This window comes from Periophthalmus magnuspinnatus, chromosome 8, assembly GCF_009829125.3.
Source record: "Periophthalmus magnuspinnatus isolate fPerMag1 chromosome 8, fPerMag1.2.pri, whole genome shotgun sequence".
NCBI lineage: Eukaryota > Metazoa > Chordata > Actinopteri > Gobiiformes > Gobiidae > Periophthalmus > Periophthalmus magnuspinnatus.
The window spans coordinates 23,326,638-23,342,586 of NC_047133.1; the positions used below are offsets into that span (position 1 = coordinate 23,326,638).

Here is a 15,949-nt window from a genome sequence, read left to right on the forward strand (position 1 = left end):
TGGGAGCCCTCAGACCAGCACAAAGGTAGCCAGGGCTCAAAGAAGGACTGTTAATTGAGGCTACTTCGCGTAGCCGCTGGCCTCTTCAGAATGCCCTTCAACCAACTTGTGTTGTCAGCAGGAAGCATCTCATTTGTTACACCAACTTTTCTACACATCACTGCAGGACACCGATGCTTTGAGATTATATATAAAAGCGGTTTGAAAATAGATGCACGCGTGTTTGGACGGTTAAAGTATGCCCTCATTGATCTAAAGTTTCAAACTGAAGTTAGGGGTGAGTGATATTGACAAAATAAATATATATCTTTTGCAATAACTAGATAATGATATTCAGACGATGTTATCAGTTTTTTGATATATCACCCTCCTTTTGTTATAGTCATTTGGATCACAACTGGTATTTGAATTACATCTTAACAAACTATAACGTAAGGGCGGTGAACGTTTCCCCATAAACACCAAGGTTGACAGTTTGATTCAGTTTCAGAGCATGCTGTTGTTGTGCCATTGGACAATACACTGTTGCTTGTAAATAAATACGTGTTCAGAGAGGGGCCAGAAAAGCAGATTGGCGTCCCTGTTTTCACCCCAAGAGGTTACGTATCACCACATCTAGACCCGAGCTTAGACTACTAGTACTATATTACTACTATATATGACGCTGCAGTGCTTTCTACAGGATCACATCTATAAACATGTCTACCAACTCCACCATTTGAATATGTTAAACATCTGATAAACTGCTAAAAAATATTTTAAATAAATAGTTCCTTTCTTCTCAAACTGAATGTGACTGAACATCTTGCATTCATTACAATTTGGACAGAGTCATAGTCAAATTTCTGTTGTGAATGCTGTAAGGCCAGTGTGTTTGGCCAAAGATTTGAACTGAAATAAATAAATAAACTAGAACTACTCCAATTCTTTATGCAGATTAATTAACATCCGCTAACAATGGCCACAGTACACATTTGTGAAGGGCCAGAGTGTGTTTCGCATATATCCTCTTTGTGCACTCTGACTAAAGTCTCACCAAAAGCCCATTTGTGTCCTGTCTGCAGGTCATTATGCTCCGAGAGGCTGTAACATTTAATTAGGGAGACATTATTAGAACAACACAGGCCCACTGAGCAGAAGCACTGAGAAATCCCAAAACTAGCCCCTAACTCAATTTTACAGACACAAAGTTATGGGATAATGCGGTTAGGACAAGGGGGTGAACTAATTAGTGTGTGTGATTATGGACAGCAGGTATCTCACAAAATTAGACCTATTTGAGTCTATATCTTAACTAAAAAACTAAACAATACAGATGAAAGGATGATTTAGCTAGACTTTGTGTTTAAATCCAGGCTTAAAGAACTAAATCAGACTTAAAAAGTATTCTACCGGGGCTAAACCAGTCCTCAGAAGTAAACCTGGACTACCCCAAAGAACATGGACTTAATGAGGATAAGTCAGACTAAACCAATTAAAAAATACAAAAAACTGAAGGACACCCTCAAAGAAAGATGTTGTTTGTTTTTTTTTCCCTCAAGAGGTTTCTCTATTTTTATAAACCCAACCCAAAACATGCACTATAAGTAATACACTACAGAGGTCCTGATCAAGACAAGCTCAACATCTGGAGACGGGTCCCTGAGTGCTGAACTGTGGTGCCAATGCTCCAGGTTGTCTATTAACAAAACTAAACCAGGACCTAGACTAAAGTGGTCTGAAGTGGTCTAAAACCTTAAGCCATAAAAAGTATGCTCCACCATGAGGGCTCCACCAGTAGTCCCTGTACTGCAATTTGAACTAACAGCTATGAAATAATAATGAAATCAAACAAACAGCCTTTTGTTGTCTGGTTTAGCACGATCCTGCTACAATAATGCCAATTCATGTATCAGCAACATGGCATCGCGTAAAGCCCCTGATCCTCTCGCTGATTACACAAACAACAAGATGGAAAAAATATCAACAAAGTGGAGAAAATGAGCTGAGCGAGGACAAACTAGAGGTCTGCGTGTTGAATATTTTAAGGCAGTAATATTCACGGCAGATGAGAAGTGATGGGAGGCAGGGGAGAGAGAGATGGGGTAGACCTTAATGGGGTGGAGTGGCCGCACAGGCTGCTACCGCTCCACAGGGGGCTCCACTGGATCATCACGCTCAATCTCACAGCCAGAGATGGACTGCTCGACACTGCAGCAATATGAACACTACAGAGTCAGGGACAAGGCCACTGGTGTCACACTGAAAAATTGCTTTTCAGTCAGGTATAGTTTATATAGTTGCAGTGTGTGTGTTATTTAATTGTCTTTAGCAGGAGCATAAATATCGCCGTGGAGATGATGAAATGCCTTTCACTTTGGCACTGCTCATAATATATATGTGCTCCGCGTGAGTGACAATGATAAGAGACATTTCATTTGTTAACTGTTCAAGCAGAAAAAGAGATGGTAAAATGTTATTTAATGTAATTTTTGTTCAACTTCAAAATTCACCTGCGTTTGTTTGTATGTATTCTAAAGTTCATTAAGTCATATTCATTAGTTTAATTTATTCTGATTTTTAAATATTGTAAACATCTGTTTTATGCTACTTTTAGAATGTATGTAATGAGTTTTAAGTAGTTGTTTTTTCAGATTCTCATGGGCTGATTTAATGTGTTTTCGAAGCTCTCTTGGACTGGACTATAGATACTGAAACACAGCCCAGCTCTGTACAGGATTAGATAGACAGAATTACATTTAATGAGCACTGAGACAGTGACACGTTCTGGGGACGTTCTGCCACCCACAGATTAAATCACTCATTTAAATTTTAATGAGCCCCTCTCAAGGACCCACTTCTGCACAACATTTGTGTATGAATGCCCATTGTAAAAACCAAAGGCTCAGGAGAACGGAGGGACCTGCTTTATGATATGTGGGAGTTCTACTGGACCAATTATTCAAATTATCTTTGACATAGTTCAGTTTACCAATGCATTTGTTACAATATGACTGCAGCTCATTAGAAAGAGAAAGTGCCATGTCTGAACACAGAGGAGAGTTTTGCACATTGCAATTGCAGACATTGATATTCTCAGTCAGAGTCAAAGTGCTGGTGTAGAGCTCATGTTGGAGAGAGCACAGGGAGATGAGAGCGGGGCCTGAGAGGCCGAAGCCTGAGGCAGGCGGCTTAAAGAGGAAGACCTCTGCTGAATACCTATTCAACACTTCACCATTAGTGCGACTGAAGCACTCAGCGGAGCCACAAAACAACAATGCTCCCTGCATTAGGCTTCACACATAACTAACTCCGACTGTTGTTGTCTGTGTATTACAAAAGACTGTATTTTTTATTATAAGGTATAAAGGATATGTGTTTTCCATATATTCCTGCATGAAGGTGTGCTATTGTCTTGAAAGCTTCTCTTTCTCTTTTCTGATTTTCTGTCATCCCTCAGCCTCACTTGCTGCTGCTTCACTCCAGAGCATCAGGAGGCACATGTCACTGTTCTGTCCTGATCCTGCCTGTATCGATTAAACAATGTGAAGCTAATTAAAGACAATCTGAGACGAGTGTGTGTGTCAGACAGACACTAAACCAGAGTGAAGGAGCAATAGGCCCTCTCATTATTATTCTGGCCGCTCCTCCAAAAGCACAGACAATAGCACTTCTGGCACAGTCCCATGACTGTCTACCTCTGCTTGGATCACTGTCCACAATCACCTTTTGTTTTTTTTCACTAACTCCACTCTTTTTTATCAGCTCTGTCCTGTCGTCCTCACATACAATTATTTTCAACATCAGCATCTCCAGAATTTAAGATAACATGAAGCAAAATCCACAAATAATCAAATATTCATCCAATAATCCAACATACACACACAGAGCACAAAATAACAAGTCACTGTTTGATAGAAATCTATGAAGCACAATACACACTATGTGTTCACTGCAGAAGATTATTTGAAACACATATTCCAAAGCTACTGCTACCTCAGCTCTGCAGACTGTATTTGTATATAGTACTGCCAGTGTATAAAGTGTATTTCATTCTAAACTTATATCGGGTTCAGACTGGGTGTATAGAAGGAAGGGAATTTTATAGGATTTATAGTTTTCTGAAGATAGTGTTAACGCAAAATATACTTTTGTATATTTTTACAAAATATTGTGTTCAGTATTGAGCTAAACGATCCCACTGATTTCATATCCTGCTGTGGTGGAAGTCCCATTTATTTTCCCCACATACCATAGACCCCACTGACATGACCGAGGTGGGGTAAATAATGTCCAAAAACACACATTTAAATCAAAAATGCTCCTAGCATGCTTTCAAACTTTAAATATATGTACTACATAGAGAGAGAGAGTATAAAAGTTTATGTCCTCTCTTTAAAAATGAAATGAAAATGGAGGAAAATGAAATTTACCTTGAGATCCTCATGGAGGGTGGTCATTGTTGAACACCATAACAACCATTTCTCCCTGAACTTATGGTCAGTCACTAACAGTGGTCTTGCCTAAAGTGCCTCCAATTAAAATTTTTCATCCTCATTGAATGGTTGCACATTTTTCTCCTTTATGGGTTAAAGATGAAGTACCCAACCTTTTTCTCATACATGAGGAAATCTGTTTTCTCCTCAGAAAGTGTAGTGTAAATGCAGAACTTTGTGACCAAAATCAGAGGGGTAGACGCTATCTTTATCTATTTTATCTAATTATAAAACATTTTATCTGATGCAAACTTGAGCCATGTGAGTCACTATATGACGCTGGCATGAGAACTGATTGGCTGTCCTAGGGTGGTCCATTCTGTTTCACTTTTCTCTCTGAAAAAGCTATTCTAAAGCTGTGCTAGTGGCTAAATAATCCTTGCATGTGAATCCTATAGTGATGTGGCAAAGGTTTGTGAGAGCTAGGGACTAGTTAGATACATTTAAATACATTCTATTTTTTTCTCTCTTTGAAAATCAGATACTCCAGGTTTAAGCTTTATGTTATACTGTGCATTTCCCTTATACTCAGATATTAAGATAATGGCTCCATGTATAGTTCCAGATGTGCCACATCACACTGTCCCTGTGCATGTGAATATTTGTGAACTTAGTCTATTCCTCCGGGGTTAAAATCATGCTGCATAATTCAATGTAAGCTGGTGTTTCCTGCTCTGAAGCATCTTGTTATCTCCCCTCTCCCACATCCAGTGTCTCTATCAAAGAAGCTCTACCTTGCTCTCCATGGCTCAGTGCGGTGCCGCTCCTCCTGCCTGCTTGATATGCAGTCTCGTCTGAGAGACTGGAGCCTTAAGCCTTGGTGCACAAGTGGCTGAGACTAGTATCCCACTCATCAATAGCACCAGTGAGTGGCTGCGACAGCGTCACATGGACACAGCATCCAACTGAACGCTTCCTCCTGCTTTAGCCACACATCAGACCACTCTTTCTTTTCCCTACCAAAAGCTGAAATGTTTGTCAGTTTCAACATATATGAGACAATGCTGCTATAAACTGCATACAGGATTGTGTTAAATAATAAAGTAGTGACCAAGTAGAATACAGTTACATATAATTTGAATTTGAATATGTTTTAAACTGTGGCTGGTTAAAAAATGTGACAACTCTCTGTAATCTTTGTAACAGTTCCAAGCCTGGCTAAATATACTTTATTTTTTCTATTATCTTTCTTGAAATGGTTGTTTTGGATTATTAACGGCAACTGCAACTGCAATTGAGTCAAAATACCAACTCTTCCGAAAGTCAATCTGCAATCCAAAATACAGGAATAAGCTGAAAAACAGGACATCCAGGATGATATTTCTCTATATTTGTGTACAGGTTTATATCAGTCTGGTCCCCACACCCTCTCAAGCAGTGTTCAGATATAATCGTGCACTCAGATTTGTTTTTTTCACTGATACATGTGGAACGAAGGAGCTCATTGGTTGCCTATGATTTACAAATAAAATAACATCTATTTTGTTGTGTACTTTGCCCATTGATTCCGTAGAAATCCACAATGTTTTTCCGTCCTTTATTTTTTTTTTCCTTTATTTTTTTCCTACACTGCGGACCATGAGTGTCCCAAATTCGCTAATGCACCTGTCAGTCACGGCCATTTGAAAACGGGGAGATTCACCGGTGACCAAACTCACATCTTTGTAAAGAAGAAGTGTGTATTCTGGATCCCAGGCAAGAAAACCAATATAGATCTCTATAAAAAGCCATATCTGTTGCCATTACTTTCGTAACAGTTTTCAGAAGTATTTATTAGATCCTTACCAACGTCTTTAACTTGGCTGAGATTTGTGCGAGTTTAAACATGAACTCAGTGACTCTCTGAAGGAAAGCAGATTTCCCTGGAGTGTGGTTTGTTGTCCGGTTATGTGACATGGAGCAGGTGGAGGCACAATCTCTGTCTGCGGTTTGCTCACACATATAATGCCTTTCCCAGATATGAGAGTTGTGATAAAATGGGAGGAGAGCACTGTTCAAGTAGCAGCTTGCCCAATCTCCTTCAGTCTTATGAAAGCTTTTGTATCAGCAGAGGAAGAAGAGGAGCTCTAGGCGCCACACAGCCATATTTATATTCCAATCTTCTACACAGAAACCCACATTGCCAGGCTCATAAAAGATTCATCGAGCAGGGGGAAAGCAAGGTCGTACAGAAAACTGGTCAGGAGGTGCCTCACTGCAATGCAAAAGCCCAGATGGACGTTGGGCAGGTCTCTTGGTAGCAGTATCAGGGGAGAAAGAGCCGCAATTTTAGCCTTATTAGTGGTGGCGGGGTCTGAACCTGACAATCTGATCCAACGAGTCCGTCCTCTAATTGGCACCTGTCACTCAGTCTGACTGCAGATAAATCGCTCCATGTTCTCAGGCATTGATCCCATGTTTGTTTGGGCCTCAGCGTGGATTACACTGCTGACAATGTTTGTGAATTGGAAAAGAAAAGGCAAACGTACAGACAGTAAGTCTAGATCGGAAATGAGTCCCCTAGAATATGAAGCCTGAACACAAAGAAAGCCTGCTCTGCTCTCTAACTCCATTATTCTGTGATATCTTATTCTTAACTAATACCACTGGCGCCAGAGTTTTCAAAATACAGACAGATAGAGTAGAGATGAGAAAGGGTGCTGTGCTTCCATGAAATGAGTCGCCACAGGATTTCTCAGATCTATGTTTCTGATGCTGCACCTGCATTTAGCTATTTGTGTTCTGGTGTTTTTCTTTGTAATTGAATAGCCCAAATGGTCATTTGGAAACGTAAATAAGCACTCCAGGAGGAACATGTGATCATTCTCTCAGTCTACTGTCATTAGATATGCATGTGCTTTGCCTTTAGAAGCTAAATTACATTGTGTGGTACTGCACTAGTAGTTACGGTTACTGTTACTGTTGTAGTAATTGCATGACTTCTTGATACCTTATACTATAACTTACTATTTGAATATTATTTAAACAAAGTCCAGCATTTTGTTGCCCTGTCCTCCTCTTTATATTGGTAAACTGGAGAGCAAAGGGGGTCAAGGCAAAGACAATGGGCCGTGTGTTGTTGGTGTTGTCAAGAGAAATGTCACTCTTGCTCAGAGTCAGAGAGTGAAACCTCTGTGAGTCCTGCAGCCTGCAGCACACCACCAGTGATATTATCCCACCAGCCGAGCTCCACCCGCTGTAAATTACTAATAGTATAATGTACAACACCGGTGTTTCATATGCTGTGATAATCAGTCAACTGTGAACAGCTTCCACCACTGTTACCATCTAACTGTGCAAAATGAATCATTGGTGGAAAAAACACTTCATTCATTCATTTCTCCACATCCCCCTGACATTAAGCTTTAGGCGAGTGCTTCCTGGACAGTGGCCAACCATCATTTACGGGCAATTTATCACTAATTATTTGAATCTATTGGTATGATACAATCACTATAAAGGATGCATTAGTTAGGTGTTGACTCATAGCTGCTGCTAAAGAGAACACATGTAGTTAAAGAAGCAAAGTGAAGTGCAAACACAAATGTTGAATCAAAGCGAAATGTTTAAAAAGACACGATGGGCTGCGTTAGTCGACACATTGAAGTACGTGCCTCCCATTTTCAGTTTGCTGTCATACTGGGTTAGTTTCTTTAATAAAAGGCACAACAACGACAGCAGTGCCATTTAAACATCCACTCACTCCATAAAAGTGGCATAACTAAAATAATCAATATTTATTTGCAAAAAGAAGCTGGTGAGAAGCATTAAATCTGGAATTTAGTCATGTTCGTGTGTGTTTTTTGATAATACACTGCAGCACTAGTGACAGCATGAAGAGGCTGTGACCTGGCCTTAAGTCTAGCTCCATAATCATACACTGTAATAGTCATTTTTGGGCAGCAGGCTTTGGGGTGGCACAGCAAAACAACATAGGCCATTTATAAAAGCGCACATCCCTTCAGCGGTTTATGGTCAGTCAGAATAATGAGTGGTTAGAGTGGATTTAACTCAGAGAGAATGTTATACGACTTCACTGGTGACCGTAATCTGGGCTATGTCCTCTAAAGTAGATACTGAATATTCCAAAAGATTCCATCAAAGTTATGTTTTAGGTATAAGTAATTTTCAACTACAATTTCATCTCATCAATGATAAATGTCCAAATATATCTGTTAAATAGATATTATTAAAGTAGTTGTAGAGTAATGCACTGTGACAGTCCATGAGTGTTCTAACAAGCAGCATCTCTATACCAATGTTAGGGGCACACAGACACACCCTCTGTATCATAGGGGATGTTCTAACAGGTAGCATCTCTATACCATAGGGGGTGTAACCGCTGCAGCATCACAGTAATCAGGCCAATGACCCAACACTCCTCTGTCCAGGCCCCCATCTGTCACCTATTACACACAGGCCACTCTGCTTTCACGCTCTATACGGACAGTGCACCGTTAAAGCCACTGCTATTTCACCCCGGAACCATTCCACCATCATTACCCCTGTATGAAACCAAACGTCACATTTAAAGACTGACCCAGAAAAAGGGGCTACATTTAAAAACCTGCACCTTGCACTTTATAGCAGCTCTATTATGTCCTTAATAGTTAGTAATTACCTCCTCAGGACATATGCATTTTTACTTAAGAACAGATTTAAATTGCTCTCTCAGCTGCCATGTATTTGGTGCTATTTGATAAAGATTAACATTCACATTTGTACCGTATCAGTGGTGGAAGAAATGCTCTTTCTGTTCTGTTACTTAAGTAAAAGTACAGATACTCAAGTAAAAGTAAAAGTATCACATGGAAAAATCTAGTAATATTAAAGTACATATTTAAAAATGTACTCAATATATTTCACATATATTCTGAGGTCTTATAAAGCTTCAAATGTATTGATTTTGATAAACTGTGCTGAATTTTCTTAAACAGAAACAACAGAATCAATATTTTTTCTAGCTGTTTTTATTTGTATTTTTTAGTTTGCTCAAAGTACGATCGCGTTAAAAATAAACCCTCAGCCTTTTCAGCAGGTCTCAAGCTATAATAAAAATACTTTTATTTTTCAGTGTGTAGTTCAAAAATATAGTGAAGGTGAAAGTACAGATACCTGCTCTCAAATGTAGTGAAGTAAAACTAAAATGATCCACAAATGTAGTGAAGTAAAACTAAAATGATCCACTTGAATCTACTTAAAATAGTGTTAGTGTTAGTATCTAGTATTTAGAGATGAATAGATATTAAAAATAGCATTATGTAGCTTTACTGGTGGTGGGGGGTCTGTTACTGTTACTGTCTCACGCATTCCCCATCAGAAAAGTTACATAGTGCTTCTTCATCAGGTCTAAATGTTATTGATAGTCTAATGCAAAACTGACCTATGACACATGCTCATCTACAAATAGTTTTCTTCAGCTCAAGGACAGAATCAAGGCACGCGGCGCTCCACTCCACACGCCGCATACATATTATCACCACGTATTGTTAATGAATTCATATCACATGTGCACAAACACGCCTCTGATTAGAAAGTGCCAATCACCTCGCACCAAATCAATCAGATGAGCCGCTATATTGTCACAAAACCTCCTTTCGTTGGCGCTGTTCATCTTTTCTTATTCAAGTATTTTTGTGCAATAGATTTCTTTTCAGACTTACACAATGCGCTATCATTGTCGTCACCCCGCACTCATCCAGGCTTTAGTCTAATCAGTCATGACACAAGCACATACTATTCAGCCTCCTCCAGTAGCACAAGATCAGATGTAATGCAACCTCATTATGTGTGGCTGATTGTCAAGCAGCACCTTTGTATATTAAAATGGAGTGTATTGGGTTAGACTGTGTAACCCGGTCTACTTGTCTTCACATCTCAAAAGGACCATGTTACTGAGTGATAATCTCTAAAATATAGAGAGGTTCAAATCCTTCTAAATTTAAATGTAAATTGTATGGCCTTTTGTTTTCATAGAGCCTGTTGGGAGCACTTGATCTGGACAAATGTATTAGCTTCACGTTATGAGATTTAGTCCAGATAGTTTCCACTCCACACAGCATCTTAAAAGCATGACAGAAATTGCTCAGTAATGGACTTTTTCATAATAATCAGCTTGTTGAGGCAGAAGAGGTGGACACGAAGTAGACAAAGTTAAATTTAACCAGCACAGATAAACCAAAGGCTGTAATGTAAAACTGTAGTTCATCCTGTTGAATATTTCAGCTGATAAAACTGCTCTGGCCATCATGCTCAGATGGAGATTTATGCTTGTACCACATAAGGCATCGGCCCTCTCATTATCTGACGTGATTTATAATTCAATATTTGTCATTGTGACAAGCAGCAGACTTCTGGAGAATCTGAAGGTGATTATAACAGTGTGTGTGTTCCCATCGATGACAGATTTACACCACTCCTGCTGATTCTCATTTGTTGGACTCTCTAATAGGACTGGACAGCTTTGGCAAAACAAACCCTGCTTCTACCAAGTGTCCTTTGTACAAGAGGACATTGGCAAGCGCCTGAATGTACTTTTTACATACGTATTTCAATTTAAAATGATATCATCATTGTAGACAACCATTATACGTGAGTTTTGTTCCAGCAGGTAACACCATAAATAGCCTGTGCTGCTGCTAAAATAAGACAGAAATGCCCCTTCACACTTGAGACAGGAGAGTAGAGTTGGGTTGTCAAAAGTACTAAAGATCAGATACTAGTCGATACTAAAAATACTATGTAAAGTGGATACTCATTTACTAAAAAAGTCACATTCACAGGACAAAAATGAACCTTTCTTGAACAAATTTAGAGGGATTTTGAGCTGTATCTGAACAATTATAAGACACATAGACTGGTATGCACACATGGACCACTAAGGAACATACTTGGATGACAGGGATTGCACAGATACACATGCTAATATAAAAGAAAGTACTATTATTGGTGATCAAATCAGATTCTATTGTCTAAAGTGTTTTAATTATCATTTTCGTATTGAGTATCAAGTATTGAGTATCAAGTATTGAGTCTATTCCTTGGTATCTAAATCGAGTCTGAAATGTTAGTGTCGTGGCAACACTGGTGTTTGGTGCTGCTCCTCACATTGACCCGACATGTGGAGCTGATTTTAGAGCCAGGGTCACTGTCCTTTACATGGACTGTCTAAATCTGCAGGAGCTGGACTAGAGCCAGAGCAGCTGTCTGCCTCTGCCTCAGCTCAGTCCTGCTGTGCCTCACTCATGGACATACTTCAGTGCCCCTCACAGCAAGCAATTCTGAAAATATTTGTCCTAATCTAAACTAGAATTATAATCGAGAAAACAACAAATAAAGTCTTACATTTATTTACAGCACTAGACCACCATATAATTAGCTCTGTCTAAATGAGCTCCCAGTGCTAAACGTTGCTTTAACAGTTACGTGATTAACAAATCCTTATTCTTGTGTACTTTAGTATTCAGGTTTCTTCTGTAAATCTACTAACATCAGTGTGTTTCTTGAGCAGCATCTCAAAGATCCACCATGAGCCAGAACAACTTAAAGGGCTCCTAGTGACTCCACACTCGTTTTTTTGTCAACTTTCTTGCACAAAGTCTTGTCTTTTCTTTGACAGTGCTAAGCAATTATATTTCTTTTTCCGTCTGCACTTGGGTCTTTGAACATCGGAACAAAGCAAGTGTTCGCTGAGCTTCTGCAATATGTCACACTGGCCATGCTTTACCCTCACACATGACGAGGCTGCTTTCTGACCCACATCTCTATGGCATTTGACTGGTCTGTAATTACCCTGGAAACTTGGGCATGAAACAGGCAAAACATGGTTGATTTGTCTGAACAATTAATATGCAGATTTATTATTATCATTTTTTATACATATGCATATAGTACAAATAGATTTTTCAATATATTTGTTAAAAATCATGTAATATACAGTACATATTTGACTCAGGGACACAGTCTGTGCTGTTTTAAATACAAAGAACTGGTCACAAAGACATGTGTCAAGGTCAACATAACTCTAAGTTCTATCTATAGCACCCTGTACCCTGTGGATAAAGTCAGTTTAATAACAACATGCCACAATATTACCACTTCTCTGTCTCATTACACCTGTGTAAATATTTAATAAACCCTAGTAACACCACACACAGAAATACACAACTCAACATAAGTGAGAGAGTTTCACCAGATGTTGCCGAAAGGAAAAAAGTCATCAATTCTTTATGTCTGCAGTTGCAATGTGCAGCCGCGTCATATTTTCTTTTAGTGCACTAAATATTTCATGGAAACATTTGTAACAGATTGTCCCCCAGGGCCAATTACCATATGAGACAAGTGAAGATGCAGTGTGGTTTAGGCTCTGGAGCTGTGACACAAATCATCAGGTTAAAATCTGCTTAATCTGCTGTTTTTCTTCTAAATAACCAAATGGTCATTTTGTGTGCATGTATTTAGTTTGTTATTTAATGTGTAGTTAAATATGGATATTTTTGGAAACCATTTTCAACAATCTGTTTTCTATAACAGGACTGTGCAAAAAGTACAATATCAATGTTGAGTGGTATTGTGGGAACATAATATGACAAAATGGTTCACTTAGGCCTTAAATGAAATGATGTTGTGACCAAATAAATGCATTTGTGCTGCATCAGTGGCTCACATCAGTCTCTCTCTACCTTTTTCTCTGTGTAACTATCATGTCACAAGTGGTTTGGTTCTGATTCAGCCCTAAATTTAGACCTGGTTTTGTCTTCTTATGTAAGTTTTGACCCCAGTATATTGTATTTTTCCATCAGTTAGGCCTTAACCTCACCTGGATCCCAAGTTTTCTTTGGCAATTACATTTATTCGTGTGATATTCTAGATATTTACTGCATATTTCAGACCTAGTGCTTCTAAGCCTTTCCTCCACCCCCTCTCCTACATACACAGTGATTAGACCACATCTTCAGTAGTGTTTAAAGGGCAAAGCCAGTGTCCACTCGTCCGATATGGCACATAAAACAGTCAGGCTTGAGATACATATTCAACATGACCTTTAGTGTTTCAACATACCCTATCGCAGTCCATCTAACTCAAATGGGACAAATTGTAAAAATGCTTATTAAATAAATATAGACTGAATGTAATCAGTCCATGCTTCCCTAGAGCTGTATTGTTAAGGACTACAGAGACTTGCTGTAGTGTCTGCCTCGCCCCCCATTTTATCTCATCCACTTAAGTGTAATATGTTGTTCATTGTTACTGGAGCAGCTTTGAATAAATTGCTAAATGATGCCAAGGAAGGCCATAAGAATAATGCAAGAACTGTCCGTGGTGCTTAATCTACTCAGGAAGCAAAGGCTCTGTCCATGGTGCTGAAATCTTCTGTTTAAGCCTTATACTTTAAAAATGTAAAAATAGAGCTTTGTAATGTATTCCAATGGATAGCCTAGCTGCTCTACTGCCCAAACTAACCTGGCTGACTTCATTTTACGTTTTTTTTTTTTTCTGGGTCAAATACTTTACCATCTTTCAGTTTAATTTTCAGTTTCCACACCTCTGACATGCGGTACATCAAATACTATATTTGTCAAGAAGATGGCTTTTTTCCCTCCACCAGTCCTCTCATTACGCATGCTTTCATTTCAAGCACATAGACAGTTATTGTCTCTCAAAGGGGTCAATACCAACAACGATTTTTGTATTTATAAGTATGCAGATGCCAAGTGATACACCATTAAGCTCCGACATATGCCACAACTCTTAGCTGCAAGGAAATCCACGCACACTTGTTACTACTCAACGTTAATTCACATTTCTACCACGTTTTAGGGGATTATAGACAGACATCGCACGCAACAACTCCAAGTGCAAAAAATTGTGCTCGTATTTGGTCTAACGCAAAGTTGCAGGCTTCGCAGTTCCGTCAGCAATTCAGCAACAATGGGTTTTCGCTTTTCTGTAAATGATGTGGTTTTATTCATGCAGCACAGCGAGGCAACTTTTCCACTATTCTCATTCATTCAAAGCATGCACCAGTCAGTTCTTACCTTGCAGGGCACGGCAACTAACATCACAAGTAGAAACATAGCACTGAAAAGATGCATTCCGGTCGAAATGATAGCGTCCTGGCTGGCACTGCACTTCTTCCTCGCAGTTTCTTGCTCTCCCTCGTCCCTTTTTTTCACTGGGGCGGTTTCTTGAAAGACTGGGGGATTTCTTTAACGCTGTGTCGGTGTCTGTGCGCCACCAACCGCATCACTGGGAAGCACGGATCTTGCCTTCGGTGTCTTAGCCAAGCAAACGCACCCAGCCGCGTGCGCTAACATTGAACAATCAAATAAGCTTTCTTCTCCTAGTGGTAAAAGTCGGTGTGAGCGGTCGCCCTGTACACAGAGCCGCGTCAGTCCTGCACAATAGCGACAGGCAGCGCTGGTGGACAGGAGAGCAGAGGAGAGGAGCGGAGGGGAGAGTCGCAGAGGTTGGAGAGGTGAATGCTGTGATTGCGAGGTGCTGACGCTAGGAGCAGCACAACTATATATTTGAACCTGGGTGGAACAGAAGTGACAAACCAATGTGCAAAGTTAATTCATAATTAGCCTGATCAATGCAAAATAACATCACGTTTTTCTATTAATCATCTGCGTTTTCATATAGAGCTGTTAAGTCGTTTTATTATGACAGAAACGGCGCATGTTGCAAAAGCCAGAAGATAATGCCTGTCAAATCTGTATTAATACCATCTCCACTGCATGACGCATATCCAATTAGTGGACGTCAAATAGAGGGATTCGTTGGGGTTTAGTGGAAAGACAGGACCGGACTTTCCCCCATCATCATAATGTAGATAAGTAATGCCTCAGAGTGAGATAACAATGCGTTGATGGTTAAGAATTTAAGGTGATTTAGCGCCTTCTGGTATTTTATCTGCGCCTTGTAACGAGATTAACATGTGGCACTGCTTTTCTTGGTTCAAAAACATATTAAGAATAATTCAAGCTTAGTACCTGCTCAGTTAATGGGTTAAGGTGTCTTGTATCCACCTGCAGTTATACATTTACTTATATACTGTACTTCTAGTTTCCATTGTGTTGTTGTTAAAGGTCACAGAAGCTATTTGTTTTCTGCAGATTTAAAGAGTTGCACAATATATGAGGGATTTTGTCTTTTATTTGGGCTTCCCCTCGGGGGTGGCAACAGCAAATATACTGTATCTGTAAATGCATGCATGTTGTTTTGATAAATGGTTTGCTTCAGATGTCCTTCTTGGTAAAAAACAACAACAAAAAACATTTATTCAAGCTTCGTACAGGCACAAACACTACATTACCTTGTGACTGCTGCGGGTAAGCCTTAATATTACATTTTATAGTAAGTTTAAGACCTAATTTTCCATAACAAGCTAAATATTTTCAATACTAATTCAAATTCTGACTAATACAGAAACTGTATTATGTTAAATAATGACCAGGCAGAGTTTTTGCTTGATTCCCAGTGGCCAGAACAGC

General features: G+C 39.4%; 1 protein-coding gene across 1 annotated transcript in view; it reads right to left on the bottom strand.

Annotated features, from left to right (window-relative positions):
- Nucleotides 1-14,801, bottom strand: part of olfm2a (olfactomedin 2a) — a 47,421-nt gene extending 32,620 nt beyond the window's left edge. Inside the window, exon 1 of the mRNA XM_033971766.2 lies at nucleotides 14,492-14,801. Within this exon, the coding sequence (XP_033827657.1) occupies nucleotides 14,492-14,548 (57 nt within the window). The 5' untranslated portion in view covers nucleotides 14,549-14,801. The remainder of the gene's footprint in view (nucleotides 1-14,491) is intronic.
- Between the last annotated feature and the right edge of the window lie 1,148 nt (nucleotides 14,802-15,949).